The sequence below is a fragment of the Macrobrachium nipponense genome, chromosome 27 (genome assembly GCF_015104395.2).
Source record: "Macrobrachium nipponense isolate FS-2020 chromosome 27, ASM1510439v2, whole genome shotgun sequence".
NCBI classification, from domain to species: Eukaryota; Metazoa; Arthropoda; class Malacostraca; order Decapoda; family Palaemonidae; genus Macrobrachium; species Macrobrachium nipponense.
Genome location: NC_087216.1, coordinates 42,857,883 through 42,885,382, shown reverse-complemented (window position 1 = coordinate 42,885,382; position 27,500 = coordinate 42,857,883). Strand labels below are relative to the sequence as shown.

The 27,500-nt window shown below is 35.3% G+C and overlaps 1 protein-coding gene across 1 annotated transcript in view; it reads left to right on the top strand.

Moving 5' to 3' along the window:
- Positions 1 to 27,500, top strand: part of LOC135200685 (uncharacterized) — a 67,270-nt gene that overhangs the window by 972 nt on the left and 38,798 nt on the right. The window contains exons 2-3 of the mRNA XM_064229293.1: positions 18,679 to 20,105; positions 24,343 to 24,428. Of these exons, the coding sequence (XP_064085363.1) occupies positions 18,764 to 20,105; positions 24,343 to 24,428 (1,428 nt within the window). The 5' untranslated portion in view covers positions 18,679 to 18,763. The remainder of the gene's footprint in view (positions 1 to 18,678; positions 20,106 to 24,342; positions 24,429 to 27,500) is intronic.

The following is a 27,500-nucleotide window of genomic DNA, read 5'->3' as shown; positions in this document are numbered from 1 at the left end:
GCTATAATTTTCAAGGTGTAAACTTTACCATAAACTTGTATTTTTGTACGAATTGTTTATTGTAAACAATCCCGGTTAGCTCAAAGTCGTTTGCAACAATATGTTACGTATTAGTATTTATTTTGTCTGTGTGAACTATATTTCTTTTCATAAAATAATTGTTACAGATGGTTTTATTATCTTCTTTACTCGCACTGTTCTAGAAATTTCTTATATTTGTCTTCCAACCTATTGCCTTTTTTTTTTTAGCCTCTGCTAATCATTTCGACCTTAGCAGAGGCAAAGCATTTGGTCCTTAAGGTTCAGCATTCGGTCACATCCAATCCTTAGCATCACAGGCGAATTAAGACTGATAAGTGCTTCGTCCTATAGAGATTAGAATATTAAGCGATTATGTTGCTTAATATTTGTGAACAGAGAAAAAGTCACGTGTTGAATGAGTAACAAAAATTCACACACACACAAACGCACTCACATATAGCTATACAGTATACATAAATATATATATATATATATATATATATATATATATATATATATATATATATATATATATATATATATATAATACATAAATGATGTGCAGGAGATATACCACGGTATCCTAAATATGAAGAATGTTCTAGTTTCCAGAATTCAGGTTGTTAATAAGAGAGAGAGAGAGAGAGAGAGAGAGAGAGAGAGAGAGAGAGAGAGAGAGTATTTTTTTCATATAAAACAGTTTAGTTTTAAAGCATATTTCCTTATTACAGCTCTTATTTAACGCTGCATTATACATTCAAATCCAAAACTCGCGACAGAAAGCGTATTTTGCATTCCCTGACGATTGGATAAAAGGACAATGATCTAAATCTTATAGATAGCTTCTGACTAACTAATAACACCATTTCATCCTTTGTAGACAGTGATATGCCTAGGCAAGGGATGAAATTGGTGTTATTAGTTAATCAGAGGGTGTCTATACGATTTAAATAATTTTCTTTTCGTCCAATCTTTAGGGCACGTAAAATACGCTTCCTATTGCGGCCTTTGGATTTGAATGTATAATGAGGGGTTAAATTAGAGTTGTAATGAACATTTAAGCCTTAAAATTAACCTACTTTATATGAAAAATAATCTCTCTCTCTCTCTCTCTCTCTCTCTCTCTCTCTCTCTCTCTCTCTCTCGTCTTCTCTCTCTCTCTCTCTCTCTCTCTCTCTTATTAACAACCTGAATTTGGCACACTAGAAAATCCCTTCAAATTTAGGCCTATGTTTATATTTCTTTACATCTCGAAGTTAAGGTAATTTTCGTCTCCCTCTTCATAAAATGTTGAAAGTAATGAGAGACCCAAAGAATTAAGATAACTCGACATTTGAAAAGAGATATGAGATATGAAAATCAGACTATACATGCATAGTTACATACGTTCTTTATGAAATTTTAAAAAAAGTAAGTGACTAATGATTTACGAAAAAATAATATATATATTTTAAGAAAAATCACTTTATATATATATATATATATATATATATATATATATATATATATATATATATATATATATATATATTATATCAAAAGTCATTTTTCCAAAAAACTGGTGGCTCCCAGCAAATACCAGACTGCAGTCACTGCCACGTCTCTCCTTTGTTGGATGAAACATTACTAATACTATTTATCAGTGTTGATACTGATATATTTTGGGTAAAATACGAAGGACTGCCAGACTTATGACTACTGTTGTAGCCTTGCGGTGGATGAACCCATTAAAACTAAAGACAACTTTACTGTGAAGTTTACAAACATCCTATAAATTTTTTTTGAAAAATGACTGGCAACACGTGAAATATTTGTACATCTTGAAATTAGTTTTAGCTTGATCATTGGGTCATTTCATTAACAATAACTTTAGTGGATCCCTCCCTATAAAAACCGAAGCCATAAGAGACCTAAGTGGACCTCAACGGAGAAGGTGGAGATTTGGAACTCATCATTCAATTTAAGGTGATAAAGTATTTAACAACTTTGTTTCATAAAGATTGTATGTATGTATGTATGTATGTATGTATGTATGTATGTATGATGTATGTATGTATGTATGTATGTATGTATGCATAATCTGATTTTCATATCTAGTATTTAAAATGTAGTGTTTTTTAAAACACTACATTTCTTTGAGTTTCTTAATACTTTTGATATTTCACGATGTGGACGACTAGAATTACTTTAAATTCAAAACATAAAGAAATATAGACATTGACGTTTTAATTAACCGTCGATTATGCAAAAATTGTAACTATATTAACGCCATTTAATTTTAAGAAAGCAAAAAACGTATTTCCGATATTTATACGCGCTTATTTGAAGTTTCAAATCACAAATGGTTTTCTGTACACAGGCATACAAATGCACACTTTGGCTTTGACAGCGTGGAAATAACATGGAAGTGCTTGCTGACCGCGTTCCCCATTCATTCCCTGGTGATTTTACGACACAAACACTCAGGTATGATTAAGAGTATCCAGTTATCAGATCACGTATAATATTCATGGACTGAAGGATTCTTTAAGCGTTATGAAAAGAAACGATAGATTACGGTCACTTATCAACACATAATGTTGAGTCTTTACTTCTAAGTTCAGTCATAACACACTAAATTAAATGATTGATTTTAAAATTCTAATTTTGACTTTGCTTCAAGATACTACATCATGTAACACCTTCACTCAAAAGAAGAAGAAGAAGAAGGAAAAGAATATTGTATTCCTTCAACGAAGACAGAGGCAGAGGATAAAAAAGTGGAACTGATTAGGTGGCGACATCTGACAGCCTTACTGAAGCATTGTTTGAAGTTTGACAGAGATCTGAAAGCCAACGGGAAAGTCACCAACGACATTTTGGCGAAAATCGGTGAATAAAGGAAAAGGAAATAGAATTAATCAAATAACTTCCACTGCTGCAATTTTTCTTAAAGCCGTTAAGAAAGCCACTGATATAATAATAATAATAATAATAATAATAATAATAATAATAATAATAATAATAATAATAATAATAATAATAATAATAATAATGACAAGTTCGAGAACTGAAGAACATGAGCATTGTATTTATACCTATTAGATATTTGAAAAATGGCAATATCGTCATTCATATCGCTAGCGAGAGAGAGAGAGAGAGAGAGAGAGAGAGAGAGAGAGAGAGAGAGAGAGAGAGAGAGAGAGACTTCAGGACGCCTAACAATGGCGTTTAGTGAAATCTTTCCATTCCCTTTTGAAGAGTGACGGCATGATTCTCCCTAGTGTAGTACAGCTTGCAGGGGAAATGAACCTAATTCAGAAGCTAATTATTTATCGACGTCTGAATTCATTTGCAACCGCTTCAACTGCTGACATTCTGTCACTCATGTTTCTCTCTTCATGTCAATGAAAAAGGCTGCTTTATCGGCGTGGTATTTTCACAAATAAAATCATTCTATTTTTTGTCATCTTTATATAATGAAGGTTAATTAAATCATAAGTTTGAGTCTCTTTACTATGAAATGTTTTCGCTCATTCTCTCCTCGTGGTAATGAAAAGGGCGATCAGATCAGTGACATGTTCAAGTATAATGTCTGAATGTGATCTCATTCTCAAAAAAAAATAGTGGACTAATATATTTTATTACTGGACGAAAATGACAATCATCTTAATCTAACCTTAAAAAAAGAAAAGAAATATCTTAACAAAAGTAATAATCTCAGTTTAAAATATAAAATAGAAAGAAACGTTTATATTTGATTTTAATTCAATATTCTTTATGGAAAGGTAAACAACTTATCGTTGGTTTACCCTATGCAAAGGAGTCTCCTCGAAAAAGAGAGAAAGAAAATAGATGAAAAGCACTGCCTAGGATCCATAATCTATTTAAAACTCAAGTTCCCTCGTAGTAGGTGAAGGGGCGGCCGCAACTCCGACAATGCAGCAGCAATATCTGCAGTGAGGTGTGTGTGTGTGTGTGCGCGCGTATGCCTCCACGAATCCACGCACGCAAAACACACATAAAGATGAGAATGTCAATATTGCGGAATTTGAGCCAGATCTGTCAGGCCAACCAAAATTTAAAATAACAACAAAACATTAATTTGTTGAGGTGAAAAGGGACGTTATTTATTTCTCCTCCTTAGAGAGTCTCCTGCGCTGGTGAACTCTCCCTCTTCCGTTCGACTTCTGTACTGTCGGGGAAGGGTTAAAGAGCATAAGGGCGGGGCAAAGAGGCCCAGGGGTAGGGCGGAGGGGGGCGGGGAATGGGTGGCGGATGGCGTAGGGAGGCGGCGAGGAAATGGGGGAATCGTAGGGGGATGGGAGCCAGACGTGATGCGAAGCATACCTGTGCTTCAGCCGGCTGGATCTCACGTCGCGTAGAAAAACCTTCGTCTACTTTCATCCCACGAAGTCATTCGACTACTTTTGGAATCGGGCAGAGCTAAGTGCGTCTTCGGTGCGCTAGAATATCCACACTGATGTCACACTTTCTCTCTGTCTGTCTATCTGTCTTGATTTCTCTCTCTCTCTCTCTCTCCCGGCCCTCATGACGTCATGAAGAGCGTCCGGCTTACAGACTAAGTATCTACAGAGTCGTTTATGTAATCTGTCGTCGCACTGACTAAGGCTATCGGTACAGTCACAACCAGAGTATCTATGTTTACGATCCACAAACCCGACAAAGAAAAGAACGGCACAGGCAAGTTCCGCCCACCCCTCCCTCATTTCTCTGCAGTTGTGTGTGTGTGTGTGCATATATATATATATTATATATATATATATATATATATATATATATATATATATAAATATATATATATATATATATATATATATATATATATATATATATATTATATATAAATACTTATGAGTGTTTGTGTGTGTGTGTGAGAGAGAGAGAGAGAGAGAGAGAGAGGCCCGAAGCTGATAGATCCATAAGCCATGGCGTAATTATGCAATAGTCTCAGCTGCAGGCGCTCTTCTTTCGTAGCCGTACTCCTTTTTTGCTTTTTAGTAGGTTGCAAAACCTACAAAAAGAATAAATGAAGAAACGACGTCCGCAAATGGTGGAAATAGGAAATATGAGAAAATGAGCCATCATCCAGTTTTGAAATATTCAGACAATATTTTATTGAAGTACTTGACTTAGGCGAGCGACCCTTCAGCCATTGGTTTATATAAATGACCCTGAAGCCCTTGACCTGCCCCCGGATCTTCAAGACGCTGATTGACGCCAATGAATTTGAAACAATGAACTTCGGTCGCTGAGGGACTCGCATTTTATAACTGACCTTGAAGTCTTTGACCTCGTCACTGACCTTCCCGTTAAGTTGAGGATTCCCGAGTGTCAGTAAAATCCATGATATGCGGAGCGCTGCTCATTGTTTCCAACTCAGAGAATGCAGAGCGCGGCTTCTTTTTAGACCTGAGCAATTTCCATCACATCAGGATCATAGAAGTTTCTTTTATTCGATCCTACGCTCTTATTCATCTTGTAGTCTTCAAGTAGATGAAATTGGCAGATGACCCCAGATCTCAAATTTGGTCGACACCTCGTCAGAAATATCATGTATTCTAATGAAGCTTACCTCTTTTTCCATATAGTATATCTGTCATTATCATTATAGTTTTCGTTGATCATCTTCACTTCAAATTCTCTTAGAGTTTGTCTATTCCACTGAGACGTCATTTCCTTACCATTTTCCAGATGATCGATGGGGTCGGCCAGAGTAAGGCGGGTATTGATCCACCCTGATATGTCTCTCTCTCTCTCTCTCTCTCTCTCTCTCTCTCTCTCTCTCTCTCTCTCTCTCTCCCCAGCCATACTGGACGGGTTTGTTCAATTTGATATCATTCAGTATCTTGTACAGGATACGTTGTTCTGATGATGTGTTAAAAAATGTAATGGTTTATTTACACAAAAATGTATGTACTCATGGAAAGGCACTCGTATAGTCACAGAGAAATACACACCCACGCAAACACACACACGCCTATATATGTATATATATATATATATATATATATATATATATATATATATATATATTATAATAGATATATATATATAGAGCGAGAGAAGAGAGACGAGAGAGAGAGAGAGAGATTTGTTTTGTTACTATTTATATGCGATAATTTTTTGGATATAAGACAAAAGGGGATGGAAGCCGAAATCCCGTCATCCTGAAGCGATCCATATTCGATTCATTGCTGTCGTGAGAGGATTACAAACCGGCAACCGACGTCTGATTGGCTGGTTGGTTCCACTCCGTGAACTTTCGCTGCTAGGTGTAGCGGTTCAATAGACTTTGGCATTTCGTTTTCCTTGTAAATCCTAGAGGACGTCAGGGAGTAATTTTGGCATTATTCTTAGATATATCAAGAATATGACCAGACACTCGTAAGATTGAATAAAAAAGATCATTTCATATATATATATATATATATATATATATATATATATATATATATATATAGAAGACGAAAGTATTAGCATCTCCAGTGTGTTTAAGTTTTCCTTCGTAGCTGTAACTTTGCTCGTATAATCATCACAGTTTTTGCTCTTCGTGATTTAAAATGAAACACACACACACACACACACGCATATATATATGTATATATATATATATATATATATATATATATATATATACTATGTATATATATATACATATATATGTGTGTGTGTGTTTGTGGGTGCGTGTTTGTTGTGTGCTTGTGCGTCTTTGTGTGCGCATATGTGTTTATGGGTTTGAACCTAAAGAAAAGCAAGACAAGTTTTGCATTATCATTCATTCCGTAACAGGTAAGCTAAAACCATACAGAAGACTTCATAATATATATATATATATATATATATATATATATATATATATATATATATATATATAATATATATATATTTATATATACCTTAGAAGGGAAGTAACACGTGGTGTGGTTTTGATTAAAATGTTTATTTAAAGCAATAAATTCTATACCGAATTATCAATAAGAGGGAAGAACATAATTTTCAATGATTGTATAAATACTTTACACAACTAAAGAATTCAAAGTAGATGCGGGAAAAATTTTGTGAGCGTTGCTGCAATTCCTGCCAGTCACTTTGCTCGTCCCAACACCGGGTGAGAAAAGTACGAACCTACGTTCCCGACATTCCACGTTTCACACCAGTACAAATTGTTATTCCATGGCTGGGTCTTTGCTAAGACCAGCAGTAAATAAAGTACCCAGGAAGGCGCGGGTACGGGTTTGAAACCTACGCGAAAACCTTCCTTGGTCAAATGAGAGCCGTGTGCAAAATTTCGTCTAGATCGGTCGTGTGGGTCGGATTTCTATAGAGCACAAATGTACACATACATATAAGATATGTGTATGTATGCATAAATGTATCTATGTATTTATGCAAATTTCATGTTAGTAGGTGATAGGATGTGCGTATATCTAATCTTATTTATGCGGGTATTATATAGCAAGCACCCCTACGTGTGTGATAATACAAGTTATTTAACTTGAAATCGTTCTGTTTCTGTATGATGAAAGAAGTTCATTCATTCAAATGTCAAATCATTCATTCACTTGATGTTTTTTCTATCATCAGACTCTCTCTCTCTCTCTCTCTCTCTATCTCTCTCTCTCTCTCTCTCTCTCTCTCTCAGCATAGCAAGGGTCACAAATTCTAAGGGCAGCGGTGACCCATTAACACTTTACTAGAATCTAAACACATTTCCGGAGAGACTGGGTAGCCTTACATTACAAGTGAAAAAAGATGAACATGGATTATGGTGAATATGGAAAGGTATACAAATATGATCATTGTATTCTGCAGTGAGCTGCATCGAGGGAATCTCACTATTAACACTGATCAGAAGAGTAACTGACACTGCGTTTTTGTGAAGATTAAAGAAAGCATCATCTACACATCTGAGCAAAAACTGATGTCTGATTCTTTTAGGGCAACTGAAGATGAACTCTGATCAAAAATGGCAAAACTTGGCGCAACCCCAAATTTCACCGGAAATGAACCATCAGCAAAAGTAAACAGGTATAATCAATATCACCGAAAATAGATTTGTCTTTCGTTAGTTTCGGTATAATGCTGTATGTGATGCGGCCCATGAAACTTTAACTACGGCCACGTGGTGGCTTCTAATTTATCGTTACGAGAAGATCTGAAGGCACACAGAAAAAGTGCGGACAGAAAAAAGTGCGGACGGAAAGACAAAGTCGGCAGAATAATTTTCTTTTACAGAAAACTAAAACTGCTTCATTAATACAAAGTTATGTATGCATATATGGAATCAAAAAAATAAACCCTCACCCGCTTTGTCACGAAAAAGATCTATAAATGGAAATCCAAGAGGGTTTTAGAGAAAGGGGAACCTTTATCTAGAAGGAACATTTTTCTTGGGCAATATCTTATTTTCTTTATTCTGCTTAGAACGTCATAAGCTACACACCTCACTGATGAAAGAAAAAGACGGAAGGCATTTACATATCAAAGAGCATTATATAATTATATATGTATATTATATATATATATAATAATATATATGTGTGTATATATATATATATATATATATATATATATATATATATATATATATATATATATATATATGTACATTATTCGTATGTGTGCGTTTATGAAAATAACGGTAAATGTTATAGTAAACTGAAAAGACAAAGACAAAATAGAAACAAATGAGAGAGAGAGAGAGAGAGAGAGAGAGAGAGAGAGGAGGGGGCCGGTTAATGGGGGATGCAGAAACTATAATATCGGTCTCAAATAAAATAAGGTTAGTGTTGAACATGAGGTGACTAAAGAAAATGCTCATAGCGTGGGGACAATACACATAAAATATTGATGTTGCTCGAGAATATAAATTCTGTGAGTCTTCGGAATAAAATACTTGCAATGCTATCAACAATTTTATTACCTGCAATGCAGTGCTTGAATATCCTATTGTACAGACATGACATGAATATTTTTGCAAAGGTACCAAACGCAACACGCACACATATATATGCATACACACAACACACAAATACACACACACACACACACACACATATATATATATATATAACATATATATATATATATATATATATATATATATATATATGTATGTGTGTGTATGTGTGTGTATGCGTGTGTGTGTGAGTTACAACCTCTGCGAGGCCGTTATGAGTTTACCTCAACGAGGTATCTTGGTAATATTGATGAACCTCAAACCGAGCGGAGCATTTCTCTCTCTCTCTCTCTCTCTCTCTCTCTCTCTCTCTCTCTCGCCCTGCTGCACTCTCTCGCGACCAACTTCTCATACAGCTCAGCTCATAATTATCTAAGGTTGCTATATCAGATTCAGAATGATAAAAAATAGACTTTGTTTATAAAAAAAAAATAACTGATTAGCTAAATCAGACAAGTTCTGAAACTGTAGCTTCTACACCCAAACATGATGCCCACCACATAGAAGATGGAAACTCGATTAAAAAAAGAATTAAAAAATGGGAACCAAAATAAACCTGGTGATTGGACAACAACGGTGTCACATCCCTTTCTCTCCAACAACTAAACATCAATCAAAAGATACAATTGATAGTCATAGGCTCCCTATAACCAGTATCATTCCATTAGGGACTTCCAGATCCATTTGAGAAAGAAGGAATCCCGCATAAATACACAAATAAATTGCAAATTACATCAAAATAATGATAATCAATGCTCCTGGGACAAAGGTCACATATTAAAGGGAAAACTCTGAAGTCAATGTTCAAGGGGCAAAAGTCAAATATACACTTTGGGCATGACTATGAGTATGCTTACCCATTTCAGCAGCACACGCACACACACACACACACACACAAGAGCTCCATGCCGGCTGCGAGATGCGGGTCCCAAGTGCCCAACAATCCCTCATCTTCCATATCATATAGTGGAACAGACAGTGTCATACACTCAAGTATGTACAGTCAATGGTCCCACCCATGAGATCTGATCAAAACCAGATCGAATGTGCCTCACACACCTCCATTTCCCCTCATGCACAAAAACCCGTGATCTCCAGGTCACGTATGAACGTCCGTGCGAACTGAGTTTTCATTCTTTGGCGGATGACTCAGCACATTGCGCCATCTCCAAAGGTGATGAATCCTTGACTACAAAGCGCGAAAGGATTCTCGATTTATCCCCAGGCAGAATATTACAAAATACTGACTACACATATCCATAACAGCGCTCATGTTTTAATAAATATCTTAATAATTATTTCAGACGCTTGGCCCCACCTACCCTGGACGCCCTCGTCCAGCCACAGTTTATACAAATCTAAATTCACTTAGGGCTGGCTCAAAAACCATACTAACAATCACGTCCTTGGCAGCACCGGTTCATCATATATAAAGCAAAAAGAAAAAAAAGTAAATGAATAAACAAAAATAAAAACAATATCCACTATCATTTTGACTGAACCCTAACTAAAGCGGCCATACCTCGCTCTAAAATTGTTAACATCATCAATCAAAACAGCTCCATATATACTATTCCCCTGGCAATCAGGCGCAATACCCTCTGTAACTGATTATTTACTTCAACTTTATTATAAACATTACCCGCATGTCCACTAATATTATTACCCTATTATTATCAACATCACCATTTCTTCAATACCCACATATGGGACGAAAACTCCAGGGATCCCAACAGTTGTACCTCCAACCCCAGTATGCACAGAAATCTTATTACGCCGAGAAGCAGGGTGACCCAATAAAATTCTGTTTCCCGCATGTGCATATATAGACATAGACATCTAGTATCACGTACAAAATGCGGCTGTCGGTCGACCCTCATATCCCCTCCCCATTCTTTCTCTTTCTACTGGTCTAGGCTACTCACGGAAAGCGTCGCCGGTCTAGTCACCTTGGCATGTGGAATTAAGCTGTCATAATTTCGTGAAACATTTACATGCGTTTTAGCCACACATATCAGTGAGATTAAATAAAAAATTACTGATTTTTAATCAATCTCATGGGACAGTGAAAACGTCAATAGCTCTGTAAATATAATGATTATGAATTAGAATGATCTAAGAACGTTTGTGACTTAGATAATCTTTAAAACTTTGACACTGAAGAAAGATTCAAGAAGCAGAGAGAACAATAAGTCAGTTTCATTTATCGTTTTGTTAATGAAATGTCAGTTTTCTGAGACTGCTTCAATTCAAAACCGGTGGGCGTGGCTTTAATTTGGCTGAATTGCTTTTCAGAGCAAAACAAATAAGTAACAGAAAGTTCTTCTGTTGTTTCAAAAATACAGATGAGGCTTCAGGAAAAAAAAATGATGTTCCAAGTTCTTTCGCGTAATTTAAACACTTCTTCTAGTTAGAATGACAAAAACGCCGAGTATGATTTACAAAGAAAACATCGTAGCAGAAAAATGACAAGAAATCAAGGAAATGATTTAAGACCATTACTTTAGACAGAGACAGCTCAACAGGTGATCAAGCAGAAACAGACTTTAAAATCTCTTTTACAATAAAAGTCAAGTTCGTAGTTTGCCTGACTTACATTCAATAATTCACCGTAATATTTAACTGAAGAAGATTCAGTTTCATTTTTTCGAGGTATAGTTTTACAATATAAAATAACTTTATCCGCATCCCACTCAGTTCTATGATAAAAATTATTGATATGTAAAAATAATCCAATCGACATATGTCCTTTTCTCTCGTTGTATACCTGTGTTGTTGTTGTTTAATGTATGTTTCCTGTCCCTTGCAAGATTATCAGTTTTTCTAAAATTTGCAATTTATGCAAGGAACCTTGTAAATGCAGCCAGGGGAACTTAAGAAGAATTACTTATCGCTATATTTTTCAGGTTACCTGAAAGTCTAATAACGAAATTAGGAATACTTCTTGACACTGTAAAGTAAAGTAAGCACATTTTGATTGTTAAAAGCCTCTCTTGTAAAGACTGAAAAAACATTTTATGCTTTTTGCAATGGAAACCACCTTCAGGGAAATATTTAGGGTACTTTGAAAAATCAGAGATGCTAAAATTATGTTCAAAATCTTCTTGAAGAAATTTAGAGCAGCACTCAAATTCTTAACTACCCTTGAAGGGCAGGTAACATATGTGTGTGTATATATATATATATATATATATATATATATATATATAATAATATATATATATATATATATATATATATATATATTCTTCCGTTAAAAAACAGGATATGTCTCAAGTATAAAAGGCCACAGTGAATGACAGGAGTATCATTAACGACATACATAGTGGGAGATATGCCCTTAGATGATGCCTGAGGTCGCCGCTAAGACGACGCCGTTGGTTCTGTTAATTTTCTTGAGCTGCTTCAGTGTTACCTTAAGGAAGATATTGTCTATCTGGTCAGAGTCCCAGGCTCCATTTGAAAGTATCGACGGCTGCTCTTGTATAAAATTCGGGATGAGTTCCAATCCATGGTATAGTTCGTGTTATTTATATGATGGAAAATTGCCGAACTATGTTGTCCATATCTAACTGATTGTTTGTGTTGAGTTAATATTTTTAAGAGAGGTTTTCTAGTAAAACTATCGTATGACTTATCACAGTCCCTACAGGTGATCTCATAAACCCCTATATCCTTGGAAACTGGTTTCTACTGAACGTTAGTTAAGGATTTCCCCAGTGTATTCGGATAAGTGAAGATGAAATGGTTGGGGCGGCCTAAGGTTTGCGTGATCTCTCGTAAATTATCCATGTGGGGGATTATGATTTTGTTGGTGTATTTTTCCTTTTCTTTGTTCTCTGTGGGTTTGTAAAAAAAATGCTCTTTGCTTTATGAATTGCTTTTTCTATTATGTGCTTGGGGTATTTTAACAGGATAAGTTGTTTTCTGATTGTTTCAAGTTCTTTGTTAAGAAAATCTGGGAAGCAAATTCAGTTACTTACTATGCCGAGTTTAACTGAACTGTCATGAAAGCTATAAAAATGTATGTATGAAAGAGAGAATGTCGCTTTCCTGAAGACAGTGAATTGATAGTTGTTTTAATTCTGATGATAAAGACATCTAAAAAGGGGATATGGTTATTATTTTCCCATTCTACTTTAAATTTTATGCTCAGGACCAAGGAATTTAATTTTTGTAGAAAGACATCAAAATCGCCCGTCTCACTTTTCCAATATGTTAAGATTTCGTCTACATAATGAAGCCAAATCATATCTGCAGGATTAATAGGGATTATAATTACTGTTTCAAAATACTCCATAAATAAGTTTGTTAACACAGGACTAAGCGGACTCCCGATACTGCAATCGAATTTTGACGGTAAAAGTTATAACTTTTAACATAAAAAATTCGGTTGTAGTATCGGGAGCCCGCTTAGTCCTGTGTTAACAAATTTATTATGGAGTATTTTGAAACAGTAATTATAAACCCTAGCAAACCTGCAGATATGATTTGGCTTCGTTATGTAGACTACATATTAACGTAATGGAAAAGCGAGTAGGACGATTTTGATGTGTTTCTACAAAAATTAAAATCCTTGTTCCCGAGCATAGAATTTGAAGCAGAATGAGAGATCAATAACCAAATCCCCTTTTTAGATGTCTTAATCATCAGAACTAATAACAAAACCAAATTTACTGACTTCAGGAAAACATTTACAGTTATCATGACATTTCAGTTAAACTCGGCATTGCAAGCAACTTATTTCTTAGAGCCCTGAGAATTTGCTCTCCAGATTTTCTTAACAAAGATTTTGGAACAATCAGAAATCAACTTATCTTGTTAAAATTCCCCAAGCGCATGATAGAAAAAGCCATACACAAAGCAAAGATAATTTTTTACAAACCTACAGAAAACAAAGAAAAGGAAAAATACACAAATAAAATCATAATCCCTCACATGGAAAATTTACGAGAGACCACACAAATCTTAGGCCCATCCAACCATTTCATCTTCACTTATCCAAATACACTGGGGAAAATCCTTAACTAACGTTCAGTAGAAACCAGTTTCCAAGGATATAGGGGTTTATGAGAGCCCCTGTAGGGACTGTGATAAGTCTTACGATAGTTTTACTAGAAAATCTCTCTCAGAAAAATGAACTCAACATAAATGATCAGTTAGATATGGACAACATAGTTCGGCAATTTTCCATCATATAAATAGCACGAACCATACCATGGACTGGAACTCATCCCGAATTTTATGTAAGAGCAGCTGTCGATACAAATGTGAGATGGTAGAATCTTCACTGATAAAACATCAAGATAATAGGATCAACCTTTCCAATGGTTTCTGGGACTCTAACCAGAGTGACAATATCTTCCTTAAGGCAATGATGAAGCGGATTAAGAAAATTAACAGAACCAACAGCATCGGCTTAGGGCGACCCCAGACATCGTCTAAGCTCTAAGGTATATCTCCCACTATATATTTAACTAATGAAGCTCCTTGACTAGGGTGGAAGTGAGCCCGTTGAAATATAGTCTTTAGCTTTAAACCAGTGTGTTTTAATGGGCATCTTACACTTTATATATATATATATATATATATATATATATATATATATATATATATAATATAATAAAAGGAGCCCATAAAAACGGCAAAATATAGAAAGAAAGTACTATATTTCAGAGTCTGCTGTCTCTCTCTTCAGGTAGGTAATTCATGAGAAAAGTTTCAGATAAAGCAGTATTAATATCAAGAGATCCATCCACAGGGAAGCAGTTTTTACGTCACCTCCACTGATAATTCCTCTTTAATCCTCTTAGATGTTGGTTGAAGGAAGATTTTATCTATGACGTCTGAATCCCAGGCGGACTTTGAGACGTTCATTACCTGTCCGTTTAATCAAGGCCAACCGTATTATTTGGCTTTTGTATCGACAGTTGTTTAAATTATAGGTGACGAATTCCAGTTTGTTCTGTGGTTATGGTTGTTTACATGGTTAAAAATAGCTGAGCTCTGTTGTCCATGCCTAACTAAGAGTTTATGTTTTATTAATGTCTGTGGAAGTGATTCTCCTGTAAAACCGATGTAAGACTGGTCACAGTCTAGGCATGAGGTCCTGTGTGCTCCTGAGTCCCTGGGGTTTGTTTTTTGTTGGATGTTAATCAGGGATTTGGCTAAGGTTTCGGGATAGGTGTAACCAGCAACCTATTCTTGAGAACCTTACGAATTCGTTCCCCAGTTATCCAAGAAAAGGAATTTGAACTAATTCATAAGCAGCTTTCGTTTTTAAGGTATCCTGACCATATCACTGAGAAAGGAATTCATAAAGCAAACGTAATTTTCTACTGACCCCCTCAAGACAAGACCAGAGAGATACCTAACAATAAAATAAAAATTCCACACCTGGATAGGATTAAGACGGTGACCCAGACTCTCGAAATATGTAACCCTTTTGCCTTTATCTACCCAAATTCCCTAGCCAAATCCCTGATTAACGTCCAGCAAAAGACAAGCCCCAGGGACAGGAGTATATAAAATCCCATGCATAGGCTGTGACCAGTCTTACATCGGTTTTACAGGTAAATCACTTCCCCAGACATTAATACAACATAAGTGGTCAGTTAGGTATGGACAACAGAGCTCAGCTAATTTTAACCATGTAAATAACCATAACCACAAAATAAACTGGACTTTGTCATGTATGATTTATAGCAGCAACTTTCGATAAAAAAGCCAGATGATAGAGGTGGCCTTGATTGAACAAATACAGGTAATGGACATCTCAAAGAGCGCCTGGGATTCAGACGTCATAGATAAAATCTTCCTTCAACCAACGCTTAAGAGGATTAAAGAGGAATTATTAGTGGGGGTGACCTAAAAACTGTTTACCGGTGGAGAGATCTCTTGCTATAAATACTGCCTTTTCTGTAACTTTTCTTATTCATTACAAACCTAAAGAGAGCCAGCAGTCTCTGAAATATAGTAATTTCTTTCTATATATTGGCGTTTTTATGGGCTCCTTTTATTAGATGGAATTCTGTTGTAACAGGACATTTTTACCACTCATATATATATATATATATATATATATATATATATATATATAATATATATATATATATATATATATATATATATATATATATATATATATATATATATATATATATATATATATATATATATATATATATATATTATATATATATATATGTATATATATATATATATATATATATATATTATATATATATATATATATATATATATATATATATATATATATATATATATATATATATATATATATATATATATATATATATATATATATATATATATATATATATATATATATATATATATATATATATATATATATATATATATATATATATATATATATATATATATATATATATATATATATATATCTATATATATATATATATATATATATATATATATATATATATATATATATATATATATATATATATATATATATATATATATATATATATATATATATACATATATATATATATATATATATATATATATATATATATATATATATATATATATATATATATATATATGTATATATATCTATATATATATATATATATATATATATATATATATATATGTATATATATATATATATATATATATATATATATATACATATATATATATATATATATATATATATATATATATATATATATATATATATATATGAATAACTTGATCACGAAGTATATAAATCGTGATGCTACGTATAAATAAAGGTTTTTTTTGCCACGAAGGAAAAAATGAAAAAGCGAGATAGCCGAGTACTTTCGGTCCCTGTTCAGACCCTTTACTAAGGCAAACTGATTTTACAGAGGACAACATAATCAAAAGAGGGCTTAATATCCAAACTGACACTACAAGATTAGCAATAAGGCGATTTCACTCTACAGAAAGGAGGAAACGCCTGAGGGTAGCCACACCTTGGAGGACACACACAGTAAACAAGTTATTCTTCCAGAAAACAGTACATTTTGAAAAAACACGGAAGCATATACAATTTAATTTCAAGAAATTTACACAAATTTTCCCAAAAAATTATTATTAATGAAAAGACAAAAGAAAATATAAATATATATATCGAGCAAGAGAAAGAGGGAGAGAGAATATCGAACCAGAGAGAGAGAGAGAGAGAGAAAGAGAGAGAGAGAGAGAGAGAGAGAAATAATAACTATATACATGTGGGACTAATAAATTAGTCCCACATGTATATAGTTATTATTTCTCTCTCTCTCTCTGTCTCTCTCTGTCTCTCTATATACATGTGGGACTAATTTATTAGTCCCACATGTATATAGTTATTATTTCTCTCTCTCTCTCTCTTTCTCTCTCTCTCCCCCTCTCTCTATCTCTCTGTCTCTGTCTCTCTCTCTCTCTCTCTCTCTCTCTCTCTGGTTCGATATTCTCTCTCCCTCTTTCTCTTGCTCGATATATATATTCATATTTTCTTTCGTCTTTTCATTAATAATAATTTTTTGGGAAAATTTGTGTAAATTTCTTGATATTAAATTGTATATGCTTCCGTGTTTTTCAAAATGTACTGTTTTCTGGTAGAATAACTTGTTTACTGCGTGTGTCTCCAAGGTGTGGCTACCCTCAGGCGTTTCTCCTTTCTGTAGATGTAAAATCGCCCTTATTGCTAATCTTGTAGTGTCAGTTTGGATATTAAGCCTTCTTTTGATTATGTTGTCCTCTGTAAAATCAGTTTGCCTTAGTAAAGGGTCTGAACAGGGACCGAAAGTACTCGGCTATCTCGCTTTTTCATTTTTTCCTTCGTGGCAAAAAACCTTTATATATATATATATATATATATATATATATAGTATATATATATATATATATATATATATCTATATATATATGTATGTATAGGGCCTTATCATTGCATCCACGATCCATCGACTGCTTCTTATTCCTTTAATCTAATCTTCGGAATTCTCCTGATGCTTCTCCTTTTCACATATCTCCTTCACTTCCTGTATAGTTTAGCGTCACCCTCCTTCCTTCCCTTTTTTTTCCTGTGGTTTTCTTTAGGCCAAAGAGATTCTGTATAAATTATTACTGGCCATCAATATTTATAATAAGCAAAAGCAATATGATGACATGTCTCTCTCTCTCTCTCTCTCTCTCTCTCTCTCTCTCAGACACACACACAGACAGACAGACACACACACACACACACTCACACGCACATAGAGTTCGACCTGTCTCAAAATTGAATTTCCTTTAAGAAACCACATGTCGGTAATTAGGAAGATATATTTTCACTTTGGTTTTAAAATCTGGAAAAAATTCTTTTGATTAATATCGATTACCTTTTCATGTTTCAAAAATATCATTCTATTATTATAAGGTACCACAGCAAGAAACTAGGGGCTAAATTGTCCATATGTATATTAGAAGAGAAGTTGTAAGAAAAGTTAAGTAAACAAGACATGAAACTAGATATATAAATATAAGCATACTGGATGAATACCGTTTTCTGTATCAATTGCATCACGAACAATACTCCTAGACTTCATAAAACTTATACAGTGGAATTCTATGCAATGCTGGTTTTTATTTCATGGAATGGTTTTTATGTCTTCTGTACATGTTACTAAACTTGATATTTTTTCTTTCAGGTACTACTTAATTAATGGTGTCATGTGAACAATACCGCAATTATAAATTTTTGAGAAGTACACACTATTTAAAACGTCCACTGCCATGAGTGAAGTATTACCTAAGAAGAAGGGGTCCGAACCCCTAACAGAAACACCCGAACCCTTCGACGATAACCCTGATGGAGATTCTGGCCCTGGATCCCCTACGGAGGAGAGCGCAATCGCTGCGCTGTATGGCCTCAAGCGATCACCATCAGGAACGTCTACAGCTTCTACTACCTCAGCAACGTCTAAAAAGAGCTTCAATCCAATGGCTACTCTGTTCAAGAACTTCCCTTTTCACTCAGACACCGGTTTCGGAACGATGAACCCAATGTATGACGAAAGCGATGGGGACCTGCCCGCCGATCTACCATCTCCCATAAAGCCAACTGTAGCCACCAGCCAGTCTCTTCCTACGATGCCCTTGAACACGCCTCCGTCCGGAGGCCCTACGAGTCAGCAGGCGTCGAATGGTGATGTTTGCTCTACAGTTCCTTCTTTGACCGGCAGCCAGATTTCTCCCGGAACAAAGGACTTGATATCCGAGATGCCTCCGTCCCCCATATCTCAGCCGCAGAGTCCCAGACGGAGCAAGTCCGAGAGCTACGAAGTGCCCAAGTCGAAGGAACCCATATCTCACGACTTTCCTACTCCTCCAAACACACCCTTTTCCCATCCTCCTAGTCCAAGTGACAAAAAGCAACCAGCGAAGCAGACTCATGCCGAACTGTGCGACGAACCCAACTATCTGTACAATCCAGCCATGGCGCTGAGAGGACAGCTCTATGACATCTTGGGATATCCAGTGGATGCTCCGAATACGCCACGCCCTCGAAAGGGGAGTGTCCACCTCTCCCCCGACGGAACGCCTAAGGAGGCGAAACCGTTTCCTACTTATCCGGCAAATGAGAACATCGATTCAATTAACGGAAACGGGAAAAAGAATTCGGAGGATGATAACAACAACGAAGAGAACACCAAAAACCAGGGGGAGGACAAAGACAAGAAGACGCCACCGGATGCGTCACCAAAGACTGAAAAGCTGGACAAGCTGGAGGACCCAGAGGACAAGGTGGTGGCTTGTTGGAACCATCGGGATCGACCAAAAGTAGACGAACAATTGCAGAAGAAGGACGGGAACGTCAATCTCCGGAACAAACAAGCCATGGGCAACACCCAGCCCAGCGCGAGGAAGTCTGTCTTGATCATCGCGGACAGCCCAGAAGACAAGAAGCCCCCGAAGCAAGAGGACGGTGAGAACAAGAGACGCTCGCTCTACGAAGATCTCGACGTCCCAATGATCGACGACGAACCGGAATATAGAAAAACAGACACACCAGATGCAAGTCTCGGTAGCAACAGGTCAACACAGCCTTCAGAGGGATTGGATCTCGATTTCCTCAGTAAGTGTATCAACCATTTTTAAAACTGTCATATTTACATTCACACGTACAAGCACACGGACAGACTGAAACATACAAACATACACGCACGCACGTATACATACATCCATTATATATATATATATATATATATATATATATATATATATATATATATATATATATATGTGTGTGTGTGTGTGTGTGTGTGTGTGTATGTGTGTGTGTTTCTGTGTTCATGTATGCACATAGATACACACATATATGTGTGTATCTATATGCATGCGTATCTGTAACAATATACATTCATACGTTCATGGAATCGCAGAACGGTTCACTATTGCTCATGACACATGTTCCACTAAAGGTTCATACGCACAATTCGATCATGATTGATTTCTCTTCTCCGTACTACGCCGACCTCACAATCACGCCATGCTTATACAGAGAATTGATCCGTTAATCGGCCCCAATGAATCATTTGTGAAAGGTGTTGAATGACCCATAAGGCGATTTGATTCTCCTCAACGTCAGCATTCGTAGGGCTACCCCCTCTATTTTATCTTTAGTGAGCGAACAATTATGAAGATACGTTTGCGTGTGAAACAAAAAGCAGATGAACTGATAGTCAGGTAGATAATACAAAAAAATAAGAGGAAAACCAACTGCAGACATAAGTTAGATTTCGGATAAGAAAAAATTCTGCTGCATAAAAGTATAAAGAACTTTTGGATGCATTAAAAAACTCAGAAAATATTTTAGACCAAAATTCTACACTAATGTTCAGATGCGCGAAAGGTCGGATAATATGAGTATATCTATAACACTGCATTATGGACATATCATTCGTTAGACAAACAACCAAACGAACAGGAAAACAAACACAACGAGGGATAACAGTGTTGAGTACAGCGTGTAACCAAAGGCAAAATAGCATAACAAACCCGTTTAAGCATCGAGGAAAGGAAGGTGTTCGGAAAATGCGAGAATATCTGTATTCGACAAGGATTCACATGCACAAAGAAAAACCCAGGATAACAAGATACAACGTAGTGTCAACTATGGCGTGTTTAAAAAAGAAAAAAAAAATCAGAACCAAAACAGCGCAGTGATCACGATAGGTACTGACGAACCTGCCATGTTACCTGGCTCTCACCCAGTCGCTTATTTTAGCAATACGGAGAATTATGAGCGCATTATACTCGCCAACAAAAACCCTTTCCATTTTGCTACGTAATCGCCCAGGTAGTATATTCATGCTGCAAGTCATTGGTGTAATTATTTTCATGAGATTCTGTCGATTTTATGGCATGTCAGGGATTTAATCCTTGAAGTATACATACTTGTGCAATAATGTAAACTATTGTAAGGCATCGTTTTGTAATTCCTCATCTAGTAAAAAAGAAGTAATTACGCTTAAAACTGTTGTTAAGTATTGCTGAACACTTTTTATATTTATATTCTGGCATATTAGATTAAACGGGAGATTGATGCCAAAATGGGAGCGCAGTAAGCATGCTGTGCACGTAAACCCCGTTAACCGTATCAGGAAACAACCTGAAAAAACAACCATTTGTATCAAGTCGCTAATGGGAGCATGCATTATAATGTTTAAAAATGAAAACAGTCACACATATGTAACACACGGAAAGCACAACAATAAGCAGAAAAATGTACAAAACACAAAGACCGCACTTCGAAAGGCGTCTTCCCTTTGTACATGCAGTCATAAGTCTAGAAATAAAAATAAAAGAGACAAAAATATACCTCTGATGCTAGAAACTTCCGGTGATCACGCGATTGGGTCCTAATCCCTATTAATATCACCCCCTTCCCCCCCGCTCTCCTTTCCACCTATTAACAGTGCTCCCTAGCTCCATCGAGAGGCAACGCTAGAGCGATGAAACCCCGTAAAACCATAAGCAATTAGCGCGGTCATGACGCCAGAAGTAACCATCAAATTCCCTAATTGCTGGCTGGCATACAATGTTTGCACATGACCTTAGGTCAGAGAGTTTGTCATGAGCCAGGCGATGAGGGAGAATTATAAAGGTAAACTGAAGGAAGCTCAGAGGATTTCCTGTCAGTAAAATGCCAAGAGGACCACACCAGGCCTCTTTTCACCCCTCGCACGATTATGCTTTGCTCACGGGACTCTGTTAAGAGGAAGGGCCTTTGCCGGGTCAAATAAATCCAAAGAAACATGCCTACCGATTCCCGATTTATTCAAAACAAGCAAACTGGTGCTTTGAAAGGGCAACAACTACGACAACTGCAACAAATTCTTCACTATTAGCACAACTACAATAATAATGATAACATTTATCATTCCTATACCCATGAGAATGACTTAAAATTGCAAAATAATAATGTAATTGATAGAACTGTGAATATAAACATGGTGACCTGTCACAGCAATGAAATGGGGTCCAATCGTAAAATGTTCATTTTCTCGACAGTCCTGTGTACTTCTTTTCACCTTTCTCTATTCCATTCCATTTCGCTTACCATATCTTTAATAAGCTACATTTACTTTCGTAATTCCGGTAGATAGCAGACAATAGCCCGGGAGTGAATTCTCGAAGAACAGTGAGGCAAGGAGTCACACAAACATATGAATTATGAAATTATGCATATGAAATATGCATAAGATTATTATCATTACATGCATTATTTGTCATGAAAATTGCTTTAGGGGAGACAAAGGGAATGCCATTAATAACGTTTATATTATAGATTGGTCTTTAATGATCTCATTTCATTTACATTACATTAATTCATTAAACAAAATGACTGCTCAGAATAATAATTACATACAAGGACAGTGCGGAAACGTCATTTTTGCCGTAGAGGTCTGCTTAAGATAAGGAAAAATGAACAGAAACGGAAAGATATAAATACCATGTATATTAGAAGAATAATATCAGTAAAATTAGAGAATCGTAAAAGTAGTTACGTTGCACGCTATCTAGGTGTTCCACTGAAAGTAATAAATTGACAAAAAAAAAAAAAAAAAAAAAAAAACACACACACACACACAGAGGAAGTCATAAAATATAATCGAAAGTAGAATATGAAGACTCTCTTTGGGAGTGCAGTAACACACCAAAAGTGGACAGTATTTGTATATGCAACATTTTACTGTAGTCCAATCAAGGTGCTAATCAGACACGATAAGTTGAAGGTGTGATTATAAATGCGAATCTTGCTTAAAAAAGAAAAATGTCAAAAAACGAAAATAGCAGTAAAACGAAAAAGGAATGCACATAGGTTATTGAGCTGAAAACATATATGTAAATATTGGTAAAATGAAGTATTTTTAAATATAATGCTAAATACCAAAGATTTTACTATGCTAGCGCAAAATTCTGAGTGAAAATATTCCTTAAAGAGATGTCACGAGTACGAACACCCTTAACTTCGTTTTTGTAATCAATATTGCATGTTCGATGCAAAATTTATGAAGTAGTTAGTAAATAATAACAGGTAACCTAAGAGTTCAGAAGGGGTGAGATGCCAGAAAGCAATAATGCCACAAAGCGAAAGATGTCAGATAGCACAAGATGTTGCCAGAATGGAGAGCTGCAAGATGGTACGAGATGTCACTAAGAGGAGCTTCTAGAGTGCACATGATGCCAGAAAGGGTGAAATCTGGATAGCAGGACAGTAAGGATGAGATGTTGGATAGCACAGGATGTCAGCCAAGATGAGATTCTAGACACCACAAGATACCAGTGGGCACGAAAAATCAGACGACATGATATACCAAATTCATCAAGATAGCAAGAAGTGTGGAATGCCAGAAAGGGCAAGATGCTAGATAGTATGAGATGCCCAGAAAGTATAAAATGTTAAAATTCACGTGTTGCCAGAAAGGATACTCATTAGGCACAGCCTTAGTTGGCTACAGATCCAGAATAAAAACTTCATCCATAGCGTGTAATCAATCTGCATTCCCATTAGTGACAGCTCACTATATATCATGGCCATATTGCATCTTACTGTATTGAAAAACATATTATTCACATCTTTTTGCTGCACTAATTACTGACTTACACTTTTCATCTTCCTACTATGGTGCTTAACTTCCTCTACATTTTCTTTTTACCCATTGTCCTGTCATTTTCCGAAACACATCCTCCGGACGGGTCCTGAGGAAGTCTAGTCATTTTCAAAGCTTGTCATTAGAGTACAGCACTTATAATGCTACTACTATTAAAATTAAGTCATTAACATCATATTTCATTCTGTATTTCAGGTCAAACTGCAGCTGCAGAACTGGCTGAGCAGCTATGCGAAGTGACGAGCGAGGCGGGAAGGCTAATCACAAAGGAACTCAAAGAGGTTCGTGTTCTTGAGAGCTATTGCACAGTGGTTAGCATTGTCCTCGTTATGGTGTCGTGTATTTGATCTTTTTTACATATTTGATGAAACTATTTCTTCGGCTTGTAATGAATGTTTTCGTTGATAACATCGAGGGAACTCTAAATGAAGTGTTACTTGACAATTATTAGAGATCCAGTTTTCTTGTACTGTTTCGTGTCTATTTTCTTCGTGCTAGTTACCTGAGCTGTTATCCTGACATCCTATAATGTACTCGTACATCTGTTACTAATCATTACCCTGTTCTTTTCCTTGCATTCTGCATATGTTTATGTTGAGTATTCGTACGTCTATTTGCTTGATAACTACGTCATTTTTTATTGCTTATTGATTACACATGATGTTTTATATATATATATATATATATATATATATATATATAAAATATATATATATATATATATATATATATATATATATATATATATATATATATTATATATATATATATAATATATATGTATGCATGTGTGTGTGTGTGTGTGTGTATTAATTAGGAGAGGAGAGAGAGAGAGAGAGAGAGAGAGGGAGAGAGAGAGAGAGAGAGAGAGAGAGGTCATATGAAAAAAGATGTGTAAAGTAGAAAAAATAGATGGTACACCAAAAATAACATGAAGTCCTCCTATTAGAAAAAAGGAATGCTTATTATTTAAAAAAGGAGAGCATAAGTAAGAAAAGAATTCCAAGGAATTTTCAAAGCTAGTCGGCCGTATGAATGAGATGAACTTCAGTCAGGGCGATCCGAGGACCGGGTTTTCCACAGTATTAATGGATTCTTTCAGATAAGTAATGCGATCATCTTTTCGCGCGGTACTGTTGACAAGAACGTTTACGTATTGTACTACTTATCACTCATATATTTGAAGCTTGTTAATGTTGATACTGATCAGGCCACGAAGTTGTCAGGTGCAAGGTTAGCACTTTCACATTTGAGAAGCTGGTTTACAAAATCTCAAAACCTGGTAACTCAATATGTTGACCAGATTATGAGTTACGGATGAATTGAAATCATATTAGGCAAAACGTTTCACTAACCGGATAGTTTTTCGTTTCCTCGATTGATAAAACAGTAGGGTTTAATATATTCCCAGGCCCCAAAGGCCTTTCAAAACTTTTCCTTTTATTCTTTTCATTTATGTTATTGCTATTTTAGCATCGCCAGTCTCGTCAGGAGATATACGTATTACACAAATTTAATCCCGATGCCCATCAGACATTCATTTCAAGTTATCCATACCAGTTTGTTGATTCATTACAAATAAATTAATGACTATTTGTCAGTCTGATAAGTCAATTAAATGCAAATTCTTACAAGTCAGGTATATCACGTCAAATCACTTATATGAGTCTCATTTAGTAATTCTTCATTAGGTTTTGTAACTTTTACTAGTTTTGTTGGAACAACGAAGGCGAAATATTTGGAAAGAAAACATAAGATAATAACGATTTTAGGAAATAATTGTTACGATCCTTCGTTTGTTTAATATGTAATGTATTTAAATCTAGCATTCAACCTCTAAATCATTAATAAGTCTCTAAGAAATACTTTCAACATAAAGTAATGCACAAACATCTTAATGTATATATATATATATATATATATATATTATATATATATATATATATATATATATGTATGCATATATATATATATATATATATATATATATATATATACATATATATATATATATATATATATATATATATATATATATATATATATATATATATTACCATGATCAGCAAAGTTGTACTAGTCAGGGCCACCCATACTAGGTTGGTTTACTGTGAGCGATCAGACCAAAGTCTCCCACCATCACTAATCCGCAGTGACCAGCGTAGCGATGAAAAATGACCAAACCCCAGGCGTGAATACAACAACCCCGTCTCGGACCCCAAGTCCACAGCGGCAGTGGAACAACTGTCCAAGGTGGCAGGCAGATACGTCCCACTGCAGAGGGTGCTAAAGATCTCTGGACTAGACAGGCCACCTTTGGAAACTGAACCCTGTAACGTATAATGTCAGTACTCTGTCTAGGGAAGAAGATCTGGCTGTGTGACTAGGACAGCTGAAAGAAATAAATTGGGATATAATAGGATTGAGTAAAATTAGAAGAACTGGGGAATCTTATATGGAGTTAAAAGGTCACATATTTTGCTTCGGACATGAAAGGAACAAAGAAAATAGAGTGGGTTTTCTTATTAATGAAAATCTTGCAGGTAACATAGAAAAATTTTATATTATTAGTGATAGAATTGCAGGATTGATTATATTATCAAACTAAATAAGAAGTATAAAATGAAGATCATTCAAACGTATGCACCAACAACTTCCCATACAGAGGAAGCAATAGAAATTTTTTTGAAGATATCTTTGGAGATATCTTTGAAAAACCATATGACTCAATTTACATTTGTTTTGGGTGATTTCAATGCTAAAGTAGGTCAAAAGAAGAACGGGGAATGAGCTGTTGGTAAATTCGGAGTAGGCACAAGAAATGACAGAGGAGACATGCTTGTAGAATGTACTGAAAGAAACAATCTGAAAATCATGAACACCTTTTTTTTTTTTATAAAAAGGAACACAGAGAATGGACATGGAGAAGCCAAATGGAGAAACGCAAAACGAAATAGATTTTCTTCTCAGTGAAAAAGTTAATTTAGTTAAAGATGTAACAGTGATAAACAAGTAAAAGTCAAGCGACCATAGAATGGTGAGAAGTAAAATTTGTCTAGATCTAAGGAGAGAAAGAGAAAAACTAATTTTAAGAAAGAAAATAAACACTCCTGTCATAAGAGAAAAATCTGACGAGCTTAGTTTAGCAATACAAAATAGGTACTCCAAGCTACATGATGAAATGGAAGCAAGTAATGAAAAAATGAATAGTAACTTAACAAGATTTGTATTGGAATCAGTATAAGAGATAGGTGGAAAAGTTCCTAAACAAGGCCAAGGAAAACTATCAGAAAACACCAAAAACTTGATAAAGAAATGGTTGGAAATGAGGGTAAAATCCAAGAGAGACGAAA